Raw genomic sequence first — 26,881 nt, forward strand, 5'->3', positions numbered from 1 at the left:
TTGTTGGGAAAATATTAATTACGTAAAACATCTCCTTATCATTTAATGTTGGATATTTGAAGTGTTGGAATATTTACTCATGCTAATTATTAGTTATAAATTTATGCTGCCTAAAAAATAAGTTTATTGTATGCTGATATGATTTATTTCAGCTACTTATTCTGGAAAATAGCCAAACCATTCTACCCATGTAGCTAAAACCAAGGCACAGTGACTATGAGGAAAGCTACTTGAGTTATAAATATTGTACAGAGTTCTTACAAGGAAATAACCAACATCTATAGTTTGAAACCCATTAGATAATAATGAACATCATAACGACAGACCTTCATTTTTAGTTCCTCTTGTTCTTTCTTATATTTACAGATTATTTCTTGATGTTTTTCCTTTTCAATATCAAGTTCCAGTTTAGCTTCTGCTTTAAAAAGCAGAGCTTGCTCCTCAAACTCAACTAAATGCTGGGCTCTTTCCTTGGCAAGTTCAGCTTCAATCTAGAAAATAGTATTTACCACACATTTAAAACCATTTGACCTTAAGAAAAGGAAATTAAGCTTATTTTCAGACATTAATTAAACAATTTTTAATTCTAATATTAATTGTTTCATTAATTGAATTTTTTAATTCTAATATTTAAAAAGAATCTGACTCAGAACTTAACCCAGAAAAAAAAATGACCTTGGGTCAAATATTTCAAGATCTTCTAAGACCTTCTAAGCTTTTAAAATGAGTAGAGAAGTTAAAACAATATATTCTGACAGTTTTCAGAAATACTAAAGCTTAGTGTTCTGTACCTTTGTATTATAAACCCAGTCCTTGCCAGAAACCCTATAAGAAAAAAATAAAAAGATTTTGAGCCCTTCAGACTGAGGTCTACTGAAAGCTCAGAGGAGATATAAAATAGAAATGTTGAGTTTTTAAATGATCTTTTCTTGATGAGACCCCAGAAAGTTCTGTAGTCACAGATTATCATTTTAATGTGACTGAGGCCAGAAGGATGATTAAGGTAAAACACAGTCAAGTCAGTGATGACTGTATCCATATTGGACCCAGATAGAACCATAGCACTGGAAGGGACCGTAGAAATCCCCTGGTTCCATTTCTCAAGCTTCCATGAATTGTGGAAAGAATCAGCAAGGGTTTTGGATTCAGATGGAACTGAGTTTAAATCCTGGCTCTAAACCCTTGGCTCTGCCACTTTCTAGCTGTATAATCTTAAATTGTGACTGTAACCTCTCCTGGTGGACTTACAACCAGTTCCCTTGGGAATCATTATGAAGATTAAATGGGACAAAACATCTGTGTAAAGTTCTAGCATGAGCAGGGATTAAATAGTCAGTGAAGATTACTCCTGTGCTGTGACCCTTCAATCTCTATCACAGAATCTACACTAACCATTGTCTGCTCTGTGCCTCAACACCCCTAGAAACCATAACTCACTCCTTCCCAGCAAGCATTTCCATTTTCAGACAGCACTAAGCATTAGGCAGTTTTTCCTTTAGTTGAGCCAACATCTCTCTCCCTGTGGTTTTTAACCATTGGTTTTGGCTCTGCCTACTGGAGCAAGAGAGAGAACAAATCTATGAGTACTGGAGTCATTCTGGCCTAGTCGTTCATCTAGTGAGATTAGAGAATTCCAGTGACAGGCTGGCTCTAGATTTACATTGTGCCATGATTATAAATTCTTAGAACGAGTAAATGCCAGATAACTTGGGAGAAAAACTGTCAAATCTGACTTACTGTGACTCTGTGATTCAGACCACTATACAAGGAAGACAGAGGTCAACATGAATTTCTCAGGGAAATACTGAAACCCGGGTACCAGGAAACAGAAAATTTGCTAAGGAAGTTAACAGAAAGTCCTTTAAATTAAACAAAATGCAGATAGAAGACTAGCCCCAGTGTGGGGTCAGTTGAGTTTATTGCACTGGTTAGAGGGATGAGCATTTCCTTTAAGGAAAAACAATTATGTTTATATTCAATGCAAGGAGTTATTCTGGTTCTCTCAAAGTAAGTTTGTGGGTTGTTTGGGGAAAAGGATGCTAAAGATCATTTAGGAACGTGATAGAATTGCTCATTTGTGTTGTGTTCACACTTCTAAAGACAAGGAAAGCCTCAGAGTCTCTCAAAAAAAGAACAGATGTTTTTCTGAATTCCAGGTACTTACATCCACCTGCCTCCTGCTAGCCAATATCTCAATGAGATATATACCAGAGGTGTCTCAAATAAACTGAAGCAGAAACCTTTTTTTTAATATATGAAATTTATTCTCAAATTGGTTTCCATACAACACCCAGTGCTCATCCCAAAAGATGCCCTCTTCAATACCCATCACCTACCTCCCCCCCACCCCCCATCAACCCTCAGTTTTTTCTCAGTTTTTAAGAGTCTCTTATGATTTGTCTCTCTCCCACTCTAACCTTTTAATTTTCTTTCCCCTCCCCCATGGGTTTCTGTTAAGTTTCTCAGGATCCACATAAAAGTGAAACCATATGGTATCTGTCTTTCTCTGTATGGCTTATTTCACTTAGCATCACACTCTCCAGTTCCATCCACATTGCTACAAAGGGCCATCTGAAGCAGAAACCTTAATACAACTGTCTCCCCCTGCCCCCGTTTCTTCCCCAGTCCGAACACAGTAACCACAATCCATCTAGTTATTCAGGTCAGTAACTGGGGCATCATTTTTATCTTTCACACCTAACTCGACACCAAGTCCTATTCACCTCCAAAAGATGCCTTGAATTCATTCATTTCTTTTCATTTACACTCCCGACGCTCTAGTTCTGGCCACTATCACCTCTTTGCTGGCTTCCTTACTGCCACTCCTGCCTCTCTCCAATCTATGACACACACAGCAGGGTGTTCTTTACAAACTATAAACTGGATTATTTTATTCCCTTTTAGTGGTTTCTCAATGCATTACTATAAAATCAAAACTCCTATACATGATTTTCCACTGGGCCACCACCAGTGCATGCAACACTTTTTTGTGAATTGACAAAGCACCCCTTCCTCAGAGGAACACAGCCTCATGCTGAGCAGAGCACGTGGTGAGCAGAGCACTGGCTGGATTCCAGCTCTCTTCTCTCCCTTGGCCTGTACTACTGTGCTGGGCACAAGGCAAACACTGTTTATGGCAGCCCTGAACTTCTCCAACCTGACTTTCACTTTCCCCATTTGATCACAGCCCCGTGTTCCAACCATGTTGGAATAGATGAGTCAAGAGCACATGAAAGGAGGATATCAAGTGCAAAACATTTGAAAAACTCGCAAGGTGTAACTTTAAGAGTTAATAGCTCACAAGATGCCTTGATACTATTAAAAAAAAAACAACTAAATAAACACGTTTTGAGAAGCTGAAGAAAAATGTGTGCCAAGGTACTAAAATAGCAAGTGTTCAAAAAATTCCTTGTGTGGCTAATTGGTAGAGTTGAATTGTTATTTTAGGACAAAAAGACATCTTTCAAAATAAGGACTGATTGCTCAAATTAAGAGAACAAAAAGATATCCAGACTAGGTGGGACAGGACAAACTATGAATTAGATGACAGAAAGACTTTAGAAGGACTTTTAAAAAAAATATTTAAATTAATTATGGGGAAGAGGTCATTTAGGAAACCAGTAGAGTTCCTTGATGAAGATGGAGCATTAAGTACTCAGGGAAGAAAAGAAGGCAGCTGGTGGATTGAATGAGTAGAATGTTCTGTTCTGAGGCAGGTAGCACGGAGATCTTCTTGCTCCTGAACTATTCCTTGGAATGAATACTTATCGGTAAAGAGAAAGAGAGAGAGAGGGAGAGAGAAAGGAAGAAGGGAAAGAAAGAGCATGAAGATAGAAGAGGGCAGAGTGATTTTACTATCACTGATTTGATTTTTAGTTTGCACAACCAGAGAAAGAGAAGCACAGTGACGAGCTTCAGGAGGGATTTCTAAACGTTTAAGGAAGCTTCAAGGCCATCTGAAAGTGTTGACCCTGTAGCATAGAGAGATGATACTATTGGTTCCTTCATAATCTGAATAATTTGAACAAAATGAGAAGCCCACAAACACAAGGATTTTCTTAAGCCAGTATATTGTCATTGAGAAGATGAATTCATGCCAAATTATCACGTTTATGTTTTTTACATATTGATAGAAGCTGTTTAAAATATCCTAGATGAGAGGTTCCTGGGTGGCTCAGTCGGTTGAGTGTCAGACTTCAGCTCAGGTCATGATCTCACTGTGCCTGAGTTCAGGCCCCACGTCAGGCTCTGTGCTGACAGCTCAGAGCCTAGAGCCTGTTTCAGATTCTGTGTCTTCCTCTCACTCTGCCCTCTCCCCACTCATGCTCTATCTCTGTCTCTCTTTCTCTCTCTCTCTCTCTCTCTCTCTCTCAAAAATAATAAACATTAAAAAAATTAAAATATCCTAGATGAAAATAACTAAATAAAAATAAATAAATAAATAAATAAATAAATAAATAAATAAAATCTCTTTGATGAAAGAACTTATGCTTATACAAAATAAATGAATTTGGTGATGGTGCTTATATAAAATACAAACTACTTTATATAATAACTAATAGTAATTTTCATAATCACAGGGAAATTCTGATTTCTAAAACAATAGCACTGCTGGGGATTCACTCAAGGGATACAGGAGTGCTGATGCGTAGGGGCACTTGCACCCCAATGTATATAGCAGCACTTTCAAAAATAGCCAAATTATGGGAAGAGCCTAAATGTCCATCAACTTACGAATGGATAAAGAAGATGTGGTTTATATATACAATGGAATACTACTTGGCAATGAGATCTGGCCATTTGTAGCAACATGGATGGAACTGGAGAGTATTATGCTAAGTGAAATAAGTCAGTTAGAGAAAGACAGATACCATATGTTTTCACTCATATGTGGATCCTGAGAAAATTAACAGAAGGCCAGAGGGGGAGGGGAAGGGGGAAAAAAAAGTTACAGAGAGGGAAGGAGGCAAACCATAGGAGACTCTTAAATACTGAGAACAAACTGAGGGTTGATGGGGGTGGGGGAGAGGGGAAAGTGGGTGATGGGCATTGAGGAGGGCACCTGTTGGGATGAGCACTGGGTGTTGTATGGAAACCAATTTGACAATAAATTATATAAAAAGATAAAATAAAACAAAAGCATGAGTAATATATGAGCTCAAGAGTTACACAAAGAAAATAAATTGCTGTGTACACATTACAGGTTTGAATTTTTCTGCTTTTTATTTATCCATATCCCCCGTTAGCTCAAACTCTATCTCCTTGGTGAAGGCTTCCTGATGATTCCAGGGGCTTCCCGATGATTCCATTCTGAGTATGTTGTTTTTAAATTCCTTTTGTATTTGTGTTGATATGCATTATTAGTATAACACCTGTGTCTAATACTGATGTTCAAAATACCATCTTTTCACTATTTTCCAAGTGAGTTATTTCTGGTTGATTCTGAGATAATTTTCCGTCAATGGAGCCAAATAGCATATTGTAACATAATCACTCATTACTGACAATCCCTATAAAAGCAAGGGAATTTCAGATGCCAAAGGAGAAATTAGGTCATTTGTTTATATTTGATGTATCTACATAATTTTTAAAAATATATCTCCTATAAATAAATTTTACTATGTTCTAAAAGTTAAAACAAATGCTGGTTGAAAACTAATAACTCATTATTTATGAACTGACTACTGAATAAATATATTGTAAAAGTAGATGATTATTCAAATGCCCAGACTTTGCAGTAAAAAAACAATGCTAAGGAATAGAATATATATTGAAGCCTGTCAGAAACTGTAAACCCAGGATGAAAGGAGAGAATATTCTCTTAGCACCAATACAAGGTAGGATGGCTACTTATATTAGCTCATTTAATTCTTACAACATATAATAATAATAACATAATAATTATTATTCCCACTATCTAGATTACAAAATAGATTCAGAGAGGTTAAGAACCATCACCAAGATCATAGAGCTACTACAAAGGTGGAGAGGTATGCACACTTATTTATTTCTGGTAGACCCCATGGTTCAGCATGTTTTGTTTTTCCATGTAGCCTGTCTCCCCACACATCTACATAGCGTAGTGATAAAGGGAATGGACTTGGTATTTATTTAGTTTTGAAATATTTGGTGATCTTTCCAGATAACTTTTTGTTAATAAATTCTAATTTAATTCCACTGTGGTCAGAAAAAATACTTTGTATGTTTTGAATCTTTTTAAAGTTACTGAGAGTTATTTATGCTCCAGAATATGATCTATTTTAATAAATGCCCTATGTGCACTGGAGAAGAATATGTATTCTGTTGTTAAGTGGAGAATTTTATAAAAATCAATTAGGTCATGTTTATTAAAAGTGCTGTTCAATATATCTCTTAAAAATAAATAATTATAAAAATTATTATACTACTTTACATACTATATATCTTTACTAATTTTCTAGATATTTTTATATCAATTATTATTGAGAGAGGGCTATCATTGACATCTCTTATCTAATTTTGGATTTGTCTATTTCTCCTTGCTGTTCTGTCAAATTTTTCTTAATTTTAAAATTAATTTAAAAATTATTAGGTGAATAAATATCTGGGATTATTATATCCTCTTGGTGAACTGATGATCTCTTTAATAATATGAAATCAACTTCACAATCCCTGCTAATATTCAAAATATTCTAATATCTTTGCTTTGAAATTTACTTCATAAATATAATACATGTATTTACATATATGTAATATACATAAATAAATATAAGCAGATACATAAATATAAACATAGTTCTAGCTTTCTTTTGATTTGTGTTAGCATATATTTTATTTGTGTTATGCATCCTTTATTTTAACTTACTTGTTAAGACATTTCTTTGTATTAAAGTGTATTTTGTTGGAGGGAAAATACAGTAGAGTCTTGCATTTTTATCAAACATGACAATCCTATCATTTAATGGGGATAGTTAGGCCAGGGCTCTGCAAACTATGGCCCACTGACTAAATTCAGCCATGCCCATTCATTTGTATATTGTCTATGGCTGTTTTTAAGCAACAATGGGCAGAGTTGAGCGGTCGCAACAGACAGCCTATGCCCCACAAAGCAAAGATATTTATTAACCAGTCCTTTATAGAAAAAGTTTGCTCCCAGTTTAGATGACTTACATTTAACTTGATTATTGATATGATTAGCTTTAAATCTATTTTGTTATATGCTGTTTGGCCCATCTCATCTCTTTTCCTTTTCCTTTTCCTTTTCCTTTTTTTTTTTTTTTGTCTTCTTCTGACTTAAGGTTTTTTTTTTTTTTTTTAATTCAATTTTATTTCCTTTGCTGGTTTGTTAGCTATAATTCTTTTTCTACTTCTGTGGTTGCTTTAGAATTTATAGAATACATCTTTAACTTAAAGCAGTCTATCTTCTAGTGATTTATCATGTCATGTATTGAATTAAGAATCTCACAACAGTATACTTCCATTTTTCCCTTCTTAGACATTGTGTTATTTTTATAATATATGTTGCTTCTACGTGTTATAACTCTCACATAAGGTTGTTAATATTTTTGTTTCAAAGTTAACTATATTTTAAAGAAATTAATATAATTAAAAGACTCATATATTTATCCACATTAGAAGGTCCAATCTGCCATCAATACCGTTTCTGATATACTACATTCCTTTGTGTGGATCCATATTTCCATGTGGTATAATTTTTCTTTTGACCAAAGGCCTTCTTTTAACATTTCTCATAGTGTGGGTGTGCTGGTGATATATGTGCTCAGCTTTTTCATTTCTGAATGTCTATTTCATCCTCATATTTGAAAGATATTTTCACTTTGTTTGGAATTCTAGATTGGCAGCATGCACCCCCAGGCCCCTCATTCTTCCAGTACTTTCAATCCCACCTTCCTCTTGCTTATGTTGTCTTTGATGAAAAAACTGTTGTCATCCTCACCTTTGTTCCTCTCTATATAATATGTCTATTATTCTCTGGTTGTTTTTAAGATTTTCTTTTTATCACTATTTTGAGCAATTAGATTATAATGTTCCTTGGTGTGCTTGAGGTTTGTTGAGCTTCTTGCATGTGTGGGTCTATAGTTTTCATTAACTCTTAAATTTTTCAGCCATTATTTCTTTAAATATTTTTTCTGTCCTTTCTTCTCTTTCTTGTCCTTTGGGGATTCCAAATATGCATATATTAGTCCATTTAAATTTGTCTCATAGCTCCCTGATGTTCTTGTTTGTTTGTTTTGAGTTTTCTATTTTTGTTTCAATTGCTGTGTGTTCAATTTCACTAAACTTTTCTTTTGAAAGGTCTAATCTGATATTAATCCCATCTAGTGTACTTTTCATCTTAGATATTGTTCTTTTCATCTCTAGAAGTTCATTTTAGATCTTTTTTATATCTCCCATATCTCTACTTAACATGATCAATTTTTCCCCCAGATTTTGGACAAATGGAATCCTGTTATCATAACTGTTTTAATGTCTTTGTCTGCTAATTCTAATACCTGTGCCTTTCTAAGTCAGTTTTTATTAATTGATTTTTCTCTCATTATGAGTTACTCTCATTATGAGTTTTCCTGTTTTGTTTGTTTTGTTTTGTTTTGAATGGCAACTTTTGATTGAATGCCAGGCATTGTAAATTTTACCTCATTAGATGCTGAATATTTCTGTATTCCTATGAATATTATTGAACTCTGTTGTGGGATGCAGTTAAGTTTATTGGAATCACCGTGAGTTTTTTAGTTCTTCCTTTGAAAATTGTTAGGCAGGATCAGCTCAGCATTTAGTCTAGGGCTAATTTTTCCTTACTGCTGATGCAAAACTCTTCTGAGAACTTTACCCAGTGCCCTATAAATTATAAGTTTCCCAGTCTGGCCATGTGTGAGCATTTGGTACTGCCCTTTAGTCTTTTCATGGGTCTTTCTCTGCCTTTGAGTAGTTTCCCCACACATATGCATTAACCATGGATATACTTTATGGGAACTCTTCGTAGATCTCCAGCATTATTTCTGTGTGCAGCTTTCCCCTGAGAACACTACCCTGTGAATTCTAGCCACCTTGATCTGTCAGGTCTCTTCAATTCGAAGAATCTGCCAAACTACCTAGATTCACACTTCCTGTATTGTGGCCTTAAATTTCTTTCAAGGAACGAAGTCTGGGCAATCACAGATTTCACCTCATTTGTCTCTCATCTATAAGAATCATTGTTTGATATCTAGTGTCTTCAAACCATTGTTTTCTATCTTTTTCCCAATGGTTTACTTGTTTAGGAGGGAGGGTAAATCTGGTTCCTGCTAGTTCATATAGGTCAAATGCAGAAGTTTTTGCATTTTGTATTTAGCTCTCATCCCCCACCCTGCCCAGGTTTGTATCGGTTCTCATTTCCTGGCTATATAACCTTGGCAACTTACATAAATTCTCTGAGCCTTATTTTTTTCCATGTGCAAATGGGAATAATAATTTTATAATAATTAAAATTACATTTATGGAAAGCATTGAGCACCAGGCCTAGCATATAGTAAACACTCTAATTAATGGAGACTATTTTTATTATCCTGATTAAAGGTTTAAGTCATATGATATTTGCAGGCTATTCCAGATCTAAAATTCTATGATTTCATTAATTCAATTTTGAAAATTACATGGTATAATTTTAAAAATTAAAGTGTGCTCTCACTATTGTTTTTAGTCATATATTTATAACGCATAAATGAAAACTGATATTTTTATGACAAGTTCATCCCTGTACTTTTGTTATTTTATAAGCGATCCTTTTAAATTTCATTAATAGTACACAAAAACACATTAGGAATTATTCAGCCATTTGGCTCTTCTATTTGAAGAACTTGATATTTTTTTGGTTTGCCTCCTTTGATGCTGGAATTGCCTACTTCTTGAGGTAAACTACCCCCCTCCCTTGGGTTTTCACTATTAATCCAGTTGCTCAGCCAGGAGGTAAGGTTCTGTTTGTTTGTTTGTTTGTTTTAACTATTGGGTTATATCAAATTCTTCTTCAAAATAGACGAGCCAAATGGCTGAATAATTCCTAATGTGTTTTAGTGTACTATGAATGAAATTTAAAAGGATAGCTTATAAAATAACAAAATGTACAGGGATGAACTTATCATAAAATATTGGGTTTTAAATGCTTTATGTACTATTTAAAATGAGGTCAATGGTAATACAATTCTAAAATGTTCCTAAATGTGATGATATCTTAGTAATAATCTAAGAAAATATTTGGTTGGAATTTGTTTATTGCACTACAAAGTAATAGTCAATACATGACTATCACTTAATGTCAGCACTCTGGCTATAGGAAATTTCTTAATTACAAAAGTTTTAACTGAAACGTAACAACACTGTTAACTTGGAACCAATTTTAAATGTTCACCATACACAATAATTTATTTTCTTCACATCAAAGAATACTTGAAATAAACAAAAATCTATGGCAATTGGTAAATATACAGTTATTTTAAAATGTGCCATCTTTGTTGCATAGCAACTATTGATTCTATTATGTGCTTTTTACATACTCTAAAATAATTAAGCAGAGGCACAAATTGCTATCTACTCTTTTTGAATGCTAAAAGCACTTAAGTTATGAAGTTTATTCTAATATGTGTATTATATATTTGTAAAGGGAACATTTCATTCCTACACAAAGGCACAGTGACCCAAGAAAGAGATGACAGTGTCATAGTAGTGATTCTCCTTTCTCATGAGAGGACTTTTAGGGAACTTTTTATTCATAGTCTCAATAACTAACACAGCCAAGACTTAATTATCATTCCTTGGCTTTACTGGTCTGGATCTGGATTTACTGCCAAGCTAAATTATAAGATTTATTAATAAGAAGTCATGTCCTCTCAACAAAATGAAATGCCCATTTATATCATAGAAAATTATACATGCCAAAATATGTCTATGATACAATTAATTTATGAGAATGATATCATGGTCTCAGTAGGAACTTAGAAAATCTTACATAGGTTTATTTGCATCATCAAATTAACAGCATGAAGCAAGATCATAATACTTTTTTATATGATCAGATGCTAACACTAACTTGGTCTACTTGTGTTAGCACCTCATGGACAGGGTACAGTAAGAAGCAGTATATGAAGAGATCATAAATGCAGAGACTTCTACGGTATATTGTATTTGAAAGTCCTTCAGGGGTGTGACCAAGGAGATAAAGAACTTCTATACAAGCAAAGGCTGGAAGGTTCACTCTATCAGTCTAAGAGGAGCTCAGGCATTTGAGGGAAGGGAAGAATCTGTGACTCTCTATTCACACTAATTCCGTCAGTGAAAGTTCTGCATCAAAAGATGAGATGTTTACAATATCTCTTCATACATACTGCCAAATTGCTCCCAAAGGGTTGCTGTAACTTTCAGCCCGTTGAACAGTGAGTATGAAAGATTACCTTACTAGACTTTACCACAATGCCAAAACCACTCTGTCAACTGGATGGGTAAAAAATAATCTCTCATTGTTTTAATTTGCCTTTTTTGGATTGCTGGTTAGGTTGATCATCTTTTTTGTATTTTTAAACATGGGTTGGTAAGGATGGAGTAAGTGACTAAGAATAGCCAATTGAGTACCCCAAGACTAATAAAAATTCAAAAAATGTGGGCTTTAGGAGATGGAAAAGAAAAAGCCCATACTTCAAAATAAGAATGAGCCACTTAGAGCAACCGTTAGTCCATTCTTAAGTTTTAATTGTTGCCTCTATAGAACTGTTGTTCTAGTGATCATTTCTCTTACAGCCTGAGTGTGCTATCCCTGAGGGACAAGCGAAGTGAGATTCATATGTAGAGGGCCAGTAATGCCTGTGTATGGCCAACTGAGTAAATACTGGAAATGAAAGTGAAAAATTTAGATCTCATCTGAGCCAGCAATGATATCTAAAGGGTCTAAGTTTGGTGGATGGTAGAGTGAAGAGTCCAGGTGGAGATGTTAGTTTGAATGTAGTCACTGCTTATTGCTTGAAGTTACAAGTTATAGGGTCTGGTCACCAAGGAGAAGAATCTGATATAACCAAACAGGTTGTCGGGGCTTAAGTCAAGCAATCTGAATTTCACTAGCTAGCTCTAGTACTAGATGCAAATTTATAATGGTATCAAAAAACCATGGATGAAGGCTAGTGCTAGGGATAGGTATCAGTTGGTCAAGAGAAAGAGTTGGAAAGGCTTCAGGACATTGTTCAGGATAAGGTCCAGGGATCAATCAAGGAGTATCAGAAGTTTGTGACAGGGATATCATGGTTATAGTCTCAATGACTAGAGTTGTACATGGCCTGAGAAGATAGGGACCAACAATTTTTAGAATATTATTTGAATTCCTTAAAATTATTAAAGTAATACATATTTATGACTGAAACTTTGAAAAATTTAGAGAAGTCCAAAGCCAACAATCAATGCATTTTTCAATCCTCTAAGAGAAAATATTTTCCTTAAAAAGAGTGAGCTAAATACTTTCCTTTTACTTTGCCAAAAGTTCATAACTGAGTAATCTTGTCATTTTCCATTCTCTTACATTATCTTCTTAAAAGCAGAGAAATTACAAGAATGAATTAATATTCCCCTGCTTTTAAGGATGTGGTCAAAGGCAGATTCTGTCACTTTACAGGAAAAAGGTAAAATATTTAAAAATAAAAATTAAACTTTTACATGAGAACTAGGGGCCATCTTAATTTTACAAGTTTTAAAATTCTGTTCTTACCTTTTTATTTCCTATTATGTTGTCTAGTATTATGGAAAAGACACACATTATAAGTATGTTTGGCCTAGGAAATTCCAGAAGGAATCAAAATGTGCATAGAAGCAAAGATATCCGGAATAGTCTCCTGGCAAACAGAATTTTGAAAAAGCAAATAAGACACATGCTGATGAAAGTTACATTATTGTTACCTTCTCTCTCCAGTTATCATCATTCAGCAGCTTCTGTCTAAGGGTTTCCTGCAGCTGCTCGATGCTTTTCTGATGTGAAATCAGCATTAATTCCCTGAAAACCATAAACCCAACAAATGAATCAAGACTCCCCCTGACACTCTTCCTAAATTGCAGTTCCTGGCTCAGAGAATACTATTTCACAACTTAGTCTGTTTATTCTCTTTAACAATTATAAATACTACCATTAGATAATATTTTAACCATTCACAGAAATTTACAAACACTGCATACAAGGTAAGTATTTCATCAGTATTTTTCTCCTAATTTTTGCTTAATAAGTTATGTTATTATTTTTGCATGAAATAGTAACAACATATGTGGAGTCATAAATATAATAAAACATCACACATCATGGTTCCAAAGTTTACGACTAAATTCTAACACTAGACGATATTTTGTTTCCTTAAAAAAAGAAAATATGTTGGGATATGCCATAAAATCAACACATGTTGGTAGTTCTTGCTAGATTTATTTTTCTTTTACCTGTCTCAAGTACTGATAGGAACAAACCAAATTAAGGAGAGGGTAGTGTTTGAGAAATGGTATAGTACAAAACATATTAGAAAATTGGAAACAAAAAACATTTTAATATTTTAATCCATATAAATGGACCTTTTAAAAAAATTTTTTTTAGAGAGAGAGTGAGCAAGCAGAGAAGGTGGCAGAGAGAGAGAGGGAGACAGAGAATCCCAAGCAGGCTCCATGCTGTCAGCACAAAGCCCAACGTGGGGACTGAACCCATGAACCATGAGATCATGACCCAAGTGGAAACCAAGAGTTGTACACTTAACCAACTGAGCCACCTAGGCGCCCCCATATGAATGGATCTTAAAGCTTAGTTCATAATCCTCTGGTTGGAGGTAAGAGCAAAAGATTCATAAGAGCTTTTTTTTTTTTAATGTTTATTATTGAGAAAGAGACAGAATATGAGCAGAGGAGGGGCAGAGAGAGAGGGAGACACAGAACTGGAAGCAGGCTCCAGGCTCTGAGCTGTCAGCACAAAGCTTGATGTGGGGCTCAAACCCAGGAACCATGAGACCATGACCTGAGCTGAAGTTGGACGCTTAACTGACTGAGCCACCCAGGTGCCCCATAAGAGCATTTCACAGGGAGGGGCACTGAAATTAAGTCTTTGGATATCACTGGTGGCAAAACTGCACCTGTTGATTAGGGTTCCTTCCCTTTTCTAGAATCATGACCTTCCTTAGTTTCCATACAGATGATTCTTCTCCATTGCTTATTCCTCTTTCTAATCTCTTTGTTTTCCATCATCACCCTGTTCCTTTTAGTTCTGACTCCTTTCTCAAAACTGTGACTTTCATTTATTACTACCTGTTGGACATCGCCACACTAATGATCCATTAACAACCAGATACATCAAAAAAACAAATTCACCATCACCTGCTGCAATCTTGCTTTTCTTTTTGACTTCTGAAAATCTTCAGGAGTCCAAATCTTTGGTTTGAAATCTCTGAGTTCTCTCTGACTCTTGCTTCTCCATGTTCTACTACATCCATTCAAGACCAAATTCTATATTTTACTTCCTGAGTGCACCTCAAACTATTTCTTCTCTTCCTTTCCCACCAACAACTGCCTTGTTAAGGTTCTTGACTTTATCTCTCACCTATAGTATTATTACAGACCTTCAATCTATGTCTTGTTTTCTTTTCTAGTCTCACTCTTACAATATTATCACATGTTTTTTACCATAATAAAAATAGTGCCTACATTTCTAGGCTAGAAAATTTTAAGGACACAAGCATAAGAAGACATGTTTGACTTGGTAACCAGGATAATGAGTATCATTTAAGGGAAGCAGATTGAAAAAAAAAAAAAGCTCCCAGACTTCTCTTTCCAGAAGTATGTTGGACTAGGTACCTTGACAACTTTCCTACTTAAAATAAGTAAACATTTTTTGAGGTGGGGGGGCACAAGTGGGTGAGGGGGCAGAGAGAGAATCCCATGAGAGGCAGAGGGAGAATCCCACAAGGGGCATGGAAAGCAGGGGGGAGAGAGAGAGAGAAGCGGGGTTCACCCAAAATGGGGCTCATGGTTTTTTTTTTTCCTGAAACAGGGCTCGTGCTCACCCAAAGTAGGGCTTGTGTTCACCTGAAGCAGGGCCCAAGCTCACCCGATGCAGGACTCAAACTCACAACTGTGAGATCATGACCTGAGCTGAAGTCCGATGCTTAACCGACTGAGCCACCCAGGCGCCCAATTAAACATTTTTTAACTTCTGAAAAAATCTTTAAATTCATCAGTGAGCCGGACAAAATGTGGGAAGGATGCGGAGAACAAAACTCAAGTGAAAGAACAGAAGGATATGAGTAGAAACCTATTGAAATATGAATAAACTGTAGTTAATTATCAACAATTAGCTAAATGTATTACACCAATGTTAGTTTCTTAGTTTTTACAGATGTGTCATGGTTATAAAAAATGGGCCAAGGAGAAACATAAACCCTCTCTGTACTGTCTTTGTAACTTTTATATAAATATAAAACTATTCCAAACTAAACCTTAAAAAAGTGAAGCAAAAGGAAGAACCCCCAACTATAAGTAGAGCATTGAAAGCAACTCTCACCTTGAAGGTACTTTCCAAATCTGATGAATTTGAGCTTTAAATTTCACAGCCATGAAGGGCTCAAGAGAGAAGAGTCTACCAGTAAACTCACCTGCATAAAGCTGCATCTCAAAGAGCTGCATGTGTAACATATGTGTGAAATTCACACCTAGCATGTGTAAAATTCAAATAACATCTCTCAAGGTACAAAAGGAAAATTACTGGTTTTGAATATGGGTGCTAGGTAGAGGGAAAGATATATATCTCTCACAAGAATCTGTAAACACAAACTAACCCTAATGCAGGTTTGTATTGTGAATTCATACTACCTGAGTGGCTCAAAGAGCTTCACGTTGAAAAGATATTTTATAGTGGTAATAGGTTAACTTTGCCTCCAGATGCCTGGTAGGAAAAACAGGTAGGAAAAATACTGATATTTTCAGGAGCAATCTATCTTCAATCTGGGACTCAAAGATTTTCTACAGATAGTCAAAATCTATGAGATCATAATTTTTTTTTTAAATTACAAAACTGTAAAAGAAAAAAAAAAGCCAGTAAGAGAAAGAGTAAGACATAATGACAGCATAATTAAACTCATACTTTCTAAAGTTTTGAATTTTCAGATACAGACTATAAAATCAGATGTTCAAAGAAATAAAGGATTGATTTAAAAGACTAATGAAATATGAAAAAGAACCCAATCCAACTTGAAGAAATTAAAAATATAATAATCAAAATGAAAAACAGTGCATGGTCCTGTAGCAGATTATTCACAGCTAAAAAAATGAAGTAATACACTAAAAGGGAGATTTAAAGAAATTATATAGAGTGCAGTACAGGAAGTGGAAAATATAAAAGAGAAGTTGATATATGGTGGATAGAGTGAAAGATCTAATATATATCTATTCATTATTCAGAAAAAGAGAAAAGGGGGAAGAAGCAATTTTTGAGAGGAATATTCCAGATTGATGAAAAACACTAACACACAAATCTAGGAAACTCAATGGATTCCAAGCAAGATAAATAAAAATAACTCTCCCATCTGGGCATCTGGTAGTGCACTTGAAGAACATCAAAGTTAAAGAGATCTTAAAAGAAGCAACAGAAAAAAAATCCATTATCTTCAAAGGAGCCCATTCTCCAACACAAACAAAGGAAGTCAGACAGCAAAATAATATGTTCAAAATCTTATGAGAAAAGAACCACCAACTAAAGTTGGGTACCCAGCAAAGCTATCTTTCAGAATGAGACTGAAATAAAATATGCTCAGACAAAATTGGAGGGTTTACTACCAGCTAAAGGACTTTTAACTAAAGAACCTTCTAAAGAATATGCTTTACAGGAAGAGATAAGATCTCAGAAGGAAGGTGAGGTATGCAAGAAGAGATGGTAAGCAAAGAAACTGGCAAACTCAGATGCAAGGAAGACTTCTTGGGCACGTGATCAAGACGGTTGTACAGGGCCCAATTTCAGAAGGGGGTCCTGTGCTTCGGATTTAATGCTTTATGGTCACTCTCAAGAAATTCTTAATAATTTTATCTTTAAATTTGTGTTTTATGTGAGGTCTGATGGGACAACTGAGCATGTACCAAGGTCATGGAGCTTTGGCTCACATATAGTTGTACCTCCTGCCACCTCCCTGCCTCTCCGGGATGGTTCTCCAGCCCCTGCTCCTCAGCCTTTGCCCAGAATCTGCTGCCTTCCTCTGCTTTGAGTGTGGGCCCAGGCTGAGGCACTGGTATAGGGAGAGTGGGGGTTGGCCACCCTGGGCACAGGGTGCTTATGAAAGCCTGCATCCACTCCACGATTTCCCCATGCCCATGGGAGCACAACATTCAATAGTCATCAAGAAAACACCATGTCAGATTGAAAGAGAGACTGTGAAGGCAGGGACAAAGCTTCTTTGTAGCTTTTTGAACAAGAGCCCCACATTTTCATTTTGTACTGGGTCCTGAAAATTATGTAGCCAGCCCTGCGTGTAGGTAATTATAAGCAAATATCTATATAAAAATAATAGTTTTGAATATGTATAATTAGTGGGGCTAACAAAAGGATAGAATTAGAACACTAGACAAGACTACATACTGTATGTCAGGATTCCAACAGTGAGAACTCAAGTGTTCTTTGGTCTTTGCATGATTCAAGGGGAGTTTGAGATATTAATTTTAGACTTTATTAAGTATGTATGGTACAATTTCAAAAGTAAACACTAAAAGAATAGAAATAGAATATACCATTAGATGAAAAGCACAAAGAAAATAAAATTCCAACAATACCCCTCCATCCAAAGGCCCCAAAGGTAGAAACAGTAGAAAAAAAAGTGAAAAAATGAAAGTTTAAAGTAACAATGATAGTAATGGTAAATAAATTAAACTCATAAGTTAAAAAAGAGAAACAGACTTGATCAACAAACAAACCTGAGCTATATGTTCTTTATAAGAGACATTCCTAAAACATAAGGACATGGAAAGATTTCCTTATTATTATTATTATTGTTTTGGAAAAGATGTAACAGGGAAATATTAAAAGAAAAGAAGTATGCAATTATATTGACATCAGACAGGGTAAACTTTAAGACAAAATCATTCTGGGCTTATAATAATAACAGGTTAATTCACCATAAATAGTCTAAATTTATATGCACCTGTTAAAACAACCTCAAAATATATAAAGCAAAATTTATAGGACTGTAAGGAGAAATTGTCAAAACCATACTATAGTGGTAGATTTCAATACAGGTCCATCAGACTGTAAGTCTGTCTCTGGGACCATCATAAAAAGCCACGGAAATGTATACCACACAACTCCAGGCTATTATGTGAGTGGTCTTCCTGTAATGTGTAATGCAGCAACCCAAGGTCAAGCAGAAAAATAATTCAATAAAAATAGAGGATTTTAACAATGCAAATAAGATTGGTTTAAGGTGTGTGTGTGTGTATATATATATATATATATATATAAATTGTTTATATATAGATTGGTTTTATATATATATATATATAATTGGTTTAAGGTGTGTATATATATATACGTATACATATATATATACACACACATATATATGTGTATATATATATACACATATATATGTGTGTGTATATATATATGTGTATATATATATATATACACATATATATATATAAACCCAATTAGTAGAAAAACACACAATTATTTTCCAGCTCACATGGAATTGATTACATCCTAGGCCAGAAAGTAAATTGCAGCAAATTTCAAACAACTGTTGCCCGATTAACCTGATATAGTCCAATATGGTAGCCACTTGCCAGATGTAGCTTCTTTTTTAAATTTTTTTTTTCAACGTTTATTTATTTTTGGGACAGAGAGAGACAGAGCATGAACGGGCGAGGGGCAGAGAGAGAGGGAGACACAGAATCCGAAACAGGCTCCAGGCTCGGAGCCATCAGCCCAGAGCCTGACACGGGACTCGAACTCACGGACCGAGATCGTGACCTGGCTGAAGTCGGACGCTTAACCGACTGCGCCACCCAGGCGCCCCGAGATGTAGCTTCTAAGCACTTAAAGTGTAACTGGTTCAAATAAGGATGTACCTAAATTTAAAATGCACACCAGATTTGAAATCTATGATATCTGTGATAATTTTTAAAGATGATTACATATTTAAACTATAATTTGGATATAGTGAGCTAAGTAAAATATATTAAGATAGATTTTACCTGTTTTTCCTTTAATGTGGCAATTAAAAAGTTTTAAATTACATATGTGTTTCACTTTATACTACTGAACAGCACTGTTACAATCCATATTCTCAGAAAAAAAAACCCCATAATAAAATATATGTAAAATATGTCCACGTATTTGGCAATTAAAAAATGTATTTCTGAATTACTCATGGGTCAAGTAAAAAATCATAACTGGCATTTCAAAATACTTAGAATTGGACAATAATGAAATTGCTATATATCAGAACTTACAGAATACAGATAAAACAGGAAGGATACTGTGGTATACTTTAGAATACAGATGCAGAAATGAATGCTTTTCAACTACATGTACCATAATGGACAAATCCTAGAAACATAATCTTGAGCACAAAGAAAAAAAAATTGGGTAATACATTTTATTTCTATGAAGATAAAATATATGCAAAGTCTAACTTTTTAAAGGAATATAAACATACTATGTTACTTGGTAAAAGTATAAAGTGAAGCAAAGAAACATCAGGTTTGATCTGTAGGTGTTTATAGATGTTCTTTATCCATTTGAGGAAGTTCCTTTCTATGCCTAGTTTGTTGAAAACCACAAAATCTAAGTTGGTGTTTTCCTCTGGGGAATGGGGCACTGTAAGTGGAATTGGGGAGAAGCACAAAGGGACTTCAAAGCTAATGGTAAGGTTCTTTTTCCTAAACTGTGAGTGGTTGATACATAGATGTTCATTGTATTACTTCTTTATACTTTATACCTATGTTAACCTTCTTTGTAGCTACTCAATATTTATAAAAACACTATTAGTGATAAAGCCTGAGCACAGCGTAGACTCAGTATGCAGAGGAAAAGGAATCAAAGGGAAAGACTAAGGTGAAGGAACGGGCAGGTGACTAGTAGGGTGAGGTTTACTATCAGCTATGCACACTAGGGACAGGGACAGAGGTGAATTAGGAAGGCAGGATCCCTGTCCAAATGGTGCTCAAAATCCAGTAATGTAAAAGGAAGATTTATCTTTCAAAGTGTGGGGTGCACCCAGAAGATTCTGATGCTTGCTTAGCAATCTCTAAGCTGAAGCAGAAGAAACAAAGAATGAGGACAGCAAAAGATTACATTAAAAAGGTCATTTGTTCTCAGTCCTTAAGAGTCTCTTATGGTTTGCCTCCCTCTCTGTACCTTTTTTTTTTTTTTTTTTTTTGGTGATGGGAATTGAGGAGAGCACTTGTTGGGATGAGCACTGTGAGGTGGTGTATGGAAACCAATTTGACAATAAATCATATTTTAAAAAAATAAATAAAATCTCTGGAAAGCTAAAAAAACAAAAAAACCAGCTCATTTGTGGCTTTCTTCCAAATATGTGGACATTCCTGTCTCCCTTACAGACTCATCTTCCTGTACTTGTCATTTAAATGTTCGTGTTTCTCAGCACTTTTTCCTCTCAATTCTTTCCCTACATGATCTTATCCATTCGTATGCTTGAAATGCAGTCTAGATGCTGACAATTCCCAAATTTTATCTGTTGCTCAGATCTATTCTCTGAGTATCTGACTCATGAATCCAACTCACCATCTGACTACTCTATATTTCAGAGACATCTCAAACATATCTGTAACTCAGAGGCTTAAAGTACTAGAGTATATTTTTTGCTCATGTTATGTGTCATCTGCTACTCTGCTCCACATGGTTTGTTCCAGGATATAGCGCAAGGAGCAACTCTTAACCCAGGAATGCTATTTTTCGTGGCAGATGGAAAAGAAAAATCTCCAAAACATTGGATTTGTTAAGTCGTCTACTCAGAATTGGTGTATTCTCTCACATATCAGTGGCAAAAACAAGTTAAGTGGCCAAGTCTGGTGGCAGTCAGGCGTGGATAGTATAGACCTCCCACTGGGAGGTGCACACGGAGTAGAGCCTCTCCATCACAACTCGGAAATCCCCCTGGAAGTCACTGTGAGGATCTCTACCCTGGAGGTGGGGCATATCCCTTCTTAGATGGTGGTTCTACTGCTGAATAGTATTTTATTGTATTGATACACCACAATTTTAGATTTTAAATTTAGATCTATGATATATTTCAGATTTATACATATTTCATAGTATGAAGCAAATTTCATTTTTTTGTACATGCATTTACAATTGTTCCAGCACCAACAGTTTCAAAATACTATCCTTTCTCCAATGAACTGTTTTGGTAGCCATGTAGTAAACCAATTAACCATATATGTGTGCCTATTTCTGGGTTCTCTATTCTGTTCCACTGATGTATTTGTCTTTCTTAAGACTAATACCACACTGTCTTGAGTATATTTGTAGCTTTTCAAGAAGTCTTGAAGTCAGACACTGACTTTGATCTTTTGACTATTCAGTTTTTTTTTTCAAAGTTGATTTGGTTATTCCATGTGAATGTTGGTGCATTTCCATGTGAATTTTAGAATTAGCTTGTTAGTTTCTACAAAAAGTTCTGCTAGTGTTTTTATTGTGATTGTATTGAGTCTATAAATTAATTTGGTGATAACTACCCTTTTAATAATATTGGAGTCTTCTGTTCCATGAACATTATATATCTCTCCATTTATTTAGGTCCTCTTTAATTTCCCTCAGCAGTGTTTGTAGTTTTCAGTGTACAGGTCTTGCCCATCTCTTGTTGGATTCATCCCTGAGTATTTCATGTGTTTTGAATTATTTTTGTAGATATTGCTTTTTAATTTCAATTGTTATCTGCAAATATATGGAAATTAACTTGACTTTGGGTATTTGTCTTTTTTCTTGAAACCTTACTAAGCTCACTTACCAGTTCTAGTGACTTCTTTTGTAGATTTCATAGGTTTGTTTTTTTTTTAATGTTAGTGAGCACGTCATCTGTGAATAGACAGTTTTATTCTTTCTTTCCAGTCTGATGCCTTTTTTTTTTCTTACTTGATTGTACTGATTAGAACCTTCAGCACAATCTTGAATAGAAGTGCTAACAGTGGATATTTTTCTTGATCCTGATCTTAAGAGAGCATTTAGTCTTTCACCATTAAGTATGATGTTATCTGTAGGTTTTTTTAGATGCCTTGTATCACTTTGCTGAGATTTAAAAAAAAAATCAGGAATAAGTGTGTTGTCAATTGTTCTTTTATTTTTTGCTTCTATTGGCATAATAATTTTTCTTTTTTAGTATAATATATTAAATAACAGTGATTTGAGTTTTGATTGTTAAACCAATCTTGAATTCCTCGGATAATCCCCACACATTCACAATTTTTTTTCCTTTTTATACATTGCTGGATTAAATTTACTAAAATTTTGTTTAGAATTTTTGCATTTATGCTCATGAAGGATATTGGCTTATTAGTTTTCCTGTAACGTTTTTGTTAGGTTTTATTATCAGGGTAATATTGGCCTCATAAAATATATTAAGAACTATTCTTTCCCTTTCGATTTTCTGGAAGAGTTTTAGAAGTAGTATTATTTCTTCATTAATGCTTGGTAAAATTCACCAATGAAGCTTTCTGGGCTAGAAGTTTTCTTTGTGGGAAAATTTTAAACTATAAATTCAGGTTATCTATTTCTTCTTCAGTGAACATTGGTAGTTTATGTTTAAAAATCTTCTGTTTCACCAGAGTTGTCAAAAGTAGTGGCATAAATTCCTTTCTAATATTCTTTTATTATTATATTAATATATGAAGAATATATGGTAATGTTGCCTCTCCATTCCTCATACCAGTAAATTCTGGTTTTTTCCTGATCAATCTGGATTGAGATTTTTTAAGTTTATAGATTTCAAAGGAACTAATTTTTTATATTCTATATTGTTTTTGTTTTCTAGGTCATTGATTTCTGCTCTGATCTTTATTATTTAACTTTCTTACTTTGGATTTTGTTTGCTCTTCTTTTTGCAGTTTCTTAGGTGGGAGCTGAGACTTTTTTTTCTTTTTTCACATTTATTGCTATAAATTTGCTCCCCAAAGTTTTGCTTTAGTGACATCCTACAAATGTTGATATTTCCATTTAGTTTAAAATGCTTTGTAATTTCCCTTCCAATATTTTCTTTTCCTATGTCTTATTTAGAATTGTGTTATAAAGTGTACAAACATTTGGGGGATTTCCCAGACACTTTTCTGTTCTTTCCTTTTTTTTTTAGTGTTTATTTTGAGAGAGAGAGACAGGGTGGGAGAAGGGTAGAAAGAGAGGAAGAGAGAGAATTCCAAGCAGAGAGAAGGATAGAAAGAGAGTGGGAGAAGAATTCCAAGCAGGGTCCATGGTCAGCATGGAGCTGGATGGAGGGATTGATCTCAGGACTTTGAGATCACAACCTGAACCGGTATCAACAGTCAGATGCTTAACTGACTGAGTCACCCAGGTACCCCTCTGTTATTTATTTCTAAGTTAACTACATTGTGACCAGAGAACACATTCTGTATGATTTGATTTCTTTTAAACTTCTTTAGTTTTGCTTCATTGCTCAACCATATCTTGGTGAATATCTGTATGCCTTTGGGGAAAAAATATATATATTCTGCTGTTGTTGGGTGGGATGTTGCATACATGTCAATTAGATTAAGTTGATTGCAAAGCTTAAGTATTCTATAGCCTTACTGATTTTTCTACTTGTTTTATCTATTGTTGTGAGAGGCTATTGGAATATCTAACAATGATCATGAACTTGTCTACTCCTTTCAGTTCTATCAGTTTTTGCTGCATGTATTTTTAAGCTCTGTTATTGTATGCATAAACATTTAGGATTGTTATGGCCTCCTGATGGATTGATTAACTTACCATTATGAAATGAATTTCTTTATTCCTGGTAATATTCTTTGTTCTAAAATCTACTTCATATGATATTAAAGCATTTCAACTTTCTTTAGATTAGTGTCAGCCTGGTGTATATTTTTTTCATTCTTTTATTTTTAACTTGTGTCTTTACATCTAAAAGAAATTTCCTATAGGCAGTTTATAGTTGAATCTTACTTTTTTAAATACAATCTGATAATCTTTGGCTTTTAATTGGATTGTTTAGACAATTTACATTTAATTGAGTTGTTGATATGCTTATATCTATTGCCTTGCTCTTTGTTTCCTATTTGTCTCATCTGCTGTGTCCTTTTCCTTCCATTTCTGCCTTCTTGTGGATTTTGTGTATGTCTTAGGATTCTATTTTATCTACTTTTTTTGTCTTATTAGCTATAAATTTTTGTTTAGGTTTATTTTAGTGGCTCCTAAGGGGTTAAAATAGCCATCTTTAACTTACCACAGTTGTAGTAGACTGAAAACTGCTTTCAATCCTGATCCACAGAGTCTGTAAACACGTTACTTTATATGCCAAGAGGGACTTTGCAGATGTGATTAAATTAAGGGTCTTGCGATGGGGAGATTATCCTGGATTATCTGGTTGTGCCCTAAATGTAATTACCAAGGTCTTTATAAGAGAAAGGCAAGATCACTAACATGGGGGAAGGTGATGATGTGACAAAGGAAGCAGAGATTAGATTCATGAGGCTAGGATCCAAAGAATGCCAGCAGCCTCTAAAAGCTGGAAGAGGCAAGGAATGGGGTCTCCCCTCGAGCCTCCAGAAAGAACCAACCCTAGTGACACCTTGATTTTAGTTCCTTAACACTCATTTGGACTTCTGACTGTAAGATAATAAGTTTGTGATGTTTTAAGCCACTAAATTGGAGGTTGTTATAGCGGCAATAGAAAACCAATGCCATAGTCTACCTTCAAGTGATATTATACAAGTTTAGGTATGAGATTAGAATCTGATAATAGTAAACTTAATCAAATAAGGAGCAGCAGCAAAGGAAACTGAAGCAGTACTTGACCTGGTTTTCAAAATGCCAGTATACAGAATGGATGTGGCTGGCCATGCACTTGTTAGAAGTAGCAGACAGCACAGTCTTGACAATTCACTCCATTTTATTTCTTAAGCCATGTTTCCCATTTGAAAAGAGGTCTTACTGATTAGAAAATTCCAATGAGCATTTCCAGATGGGTGCCTGTTAGTACACTAGAAGTTACCTTTATTGTAAAATGGGTGGTGCTGAGTATTTGAGATGCTCAGATTTCAGTCTCTCTGGAGACACTTATAATTTAGATACCACCAAAAGTAGAATCCATTCCATATACATTCCTCTGATGGACCCAGTACAAAACACCGGTGCTGTTATGTTTCCTTTTAGAACAAAAACTGAGAAAGTCTGGTAAATTACAGACGCTAAAAAATAATAGGCCAAGGTTTAAACAATGTTAATGAAGTGATAATTATTCACTGAATTTTCATAGTTATGAAGTTCCCTATGACATTTCCAGAAAATACAAGATGTTTTCAGTGAACTCTTATAAAAATTATGAACTTAAAGTCTGAAGTGGTAAGTTTGTTTGATATTTATGGCTATAGGAATGAGAAATACTTTCAGATCTCTTTGATTCCTGCTGAGCCTCTGATCCAGACTCTAACAACCCTTGTATGATTCTTTAGTGGGACAAGGCAGAAAGAATAATCATATATGACTGTACAAACACTTACTGCCCTTGGTTAGCATGAAACAGGCACTGACTAATGTATATGGAGATGATTACATGCGTGAAAAAGATAATCCTGATTCCAAAAATAAAAACCACAATTATGTGGTATACATGGAAGAGCTTATACATTGTTTAGGAATACAAACCCATTTTAAGACACTGATGAGGAAAAGACAAGCTTGTGTTGAAAGAAACTAAAAAGGATCAACTTTGACTCTCATGAGCTTTTTTGCTAGAAAACTAGTGGAATGATAAGAAATAAAATATTGTTAGATGCATATTCCATATTTTCCCATGTTATAAAAAGCTGCAAATGTGTAGCCATCTAATTTCTTCTTCAGAACCAGTTCTAGAGATAAAGATACTTTAGAGTTACAGGAAACAATGCAGATTTAGGTCCTAAATTTAGATTTTACTAAGAATCCAATAAAGAAGATTATCACTAGAACCCAGCTGTTTGGATTGTATTCCCACCTCTGATTTTTGAGAAGTCAGAAGTTCTCTGGACCTGAGAGAAACACTGGGTGCTTTTGGGCTTTAAATCCTGCAGTCAGGGGCTCAGTTAGTTAAGCATCCGACTCTTGATTTTGGCTCAGGTGATGATCTCACAGTTTGTGAGTTCGAGCCCTGTGTCAGGCTCTGTGCTGACAGCGAGGAGCCTGCTTGGGATTCTCTCTCTCCCTCTCTCTCTCTCTGTCCCTTCCCTGCTTGCACACATATTCTCTTACTTTCTCAAAATAAATACATAAACTTAGAAAAAAATCCAGCAATCAGTGGTTTAGTTGGGGTTAAATTAATTCTCATCCATACATCCATCTATCCAGCAAATATTTATTGAGTGCCTATTATATATCAGGCACTGTTTTAGTCTCTGGTGAAGCAGTGGTTCTTTCTTGCCATTTTTTGATAATACATGAAGGCAATTCCCTAAGTTTTAGAAGAAACAAGATCCTGAAGTAGTAAGTGACTATCTAAAGTGACACAAATCACAAGAGGCAATGCCAGCTCAAGCTCATACCAGCCTTGAGCTCCCTGCAGTGTGTTATGCTGCCTTTGCTCTTCATATTGGAGAGAGAGTTGTGGCTATCTGTAGCATTCTACCCTGCAATTTCATGAAATATTGTTTAAAAATAACATCTCCGGAGTTGGCACAATAGGCAAATTAGGATCTCTAGCAA

The 26,881-nt window shown here is 35.0% G+C and overlaps 1 protein-coding gene across 2 annotated transcripts in view; it reads right to left on the bottom strand.

Annotated features, from left to right (window-relative positions):
* Positions 1–26,881, bottom strand: part of LEKR1 (leucine, glutamate and lysine rich 1) — a 185,210-nt gene that overhangs the window by 19,423 nt on the left and 138,906 nt on the right. For both annotated transcript variants that reach the window (XM_043595048.1, XM_043595049.1), the window contains 2 exons: positions 12,907–13,000; positions 327–491 (listed from right to left, as the gene is read on the bottom strand). In XM_043595048.1, coding sequence (XP_043450983.1) covers positions 327–491; positions 12,907–13,000 — 259 coding nt within the window. The remainder of the gene's footprint in view (positions 1–326; positions 492–12,906; positions 13,001–26,881) is intronic.

Source organism: Prionailurus bengalensis, chromosome C2 (genome assembly GCF_016509475.1).
Source record: "Prionailurus bengalensis isolate Pbe53 chromosome C2, Fcat_Pben_1.1_paternal_pri, whole genome shotgun sequence".
Classification (NCBI taxonomy): Eukaryota; Metazoa; Chordata; class Mammalia; order Carnivora; family Felidae; genus Prionailurus; species Prionailurus bengalensis.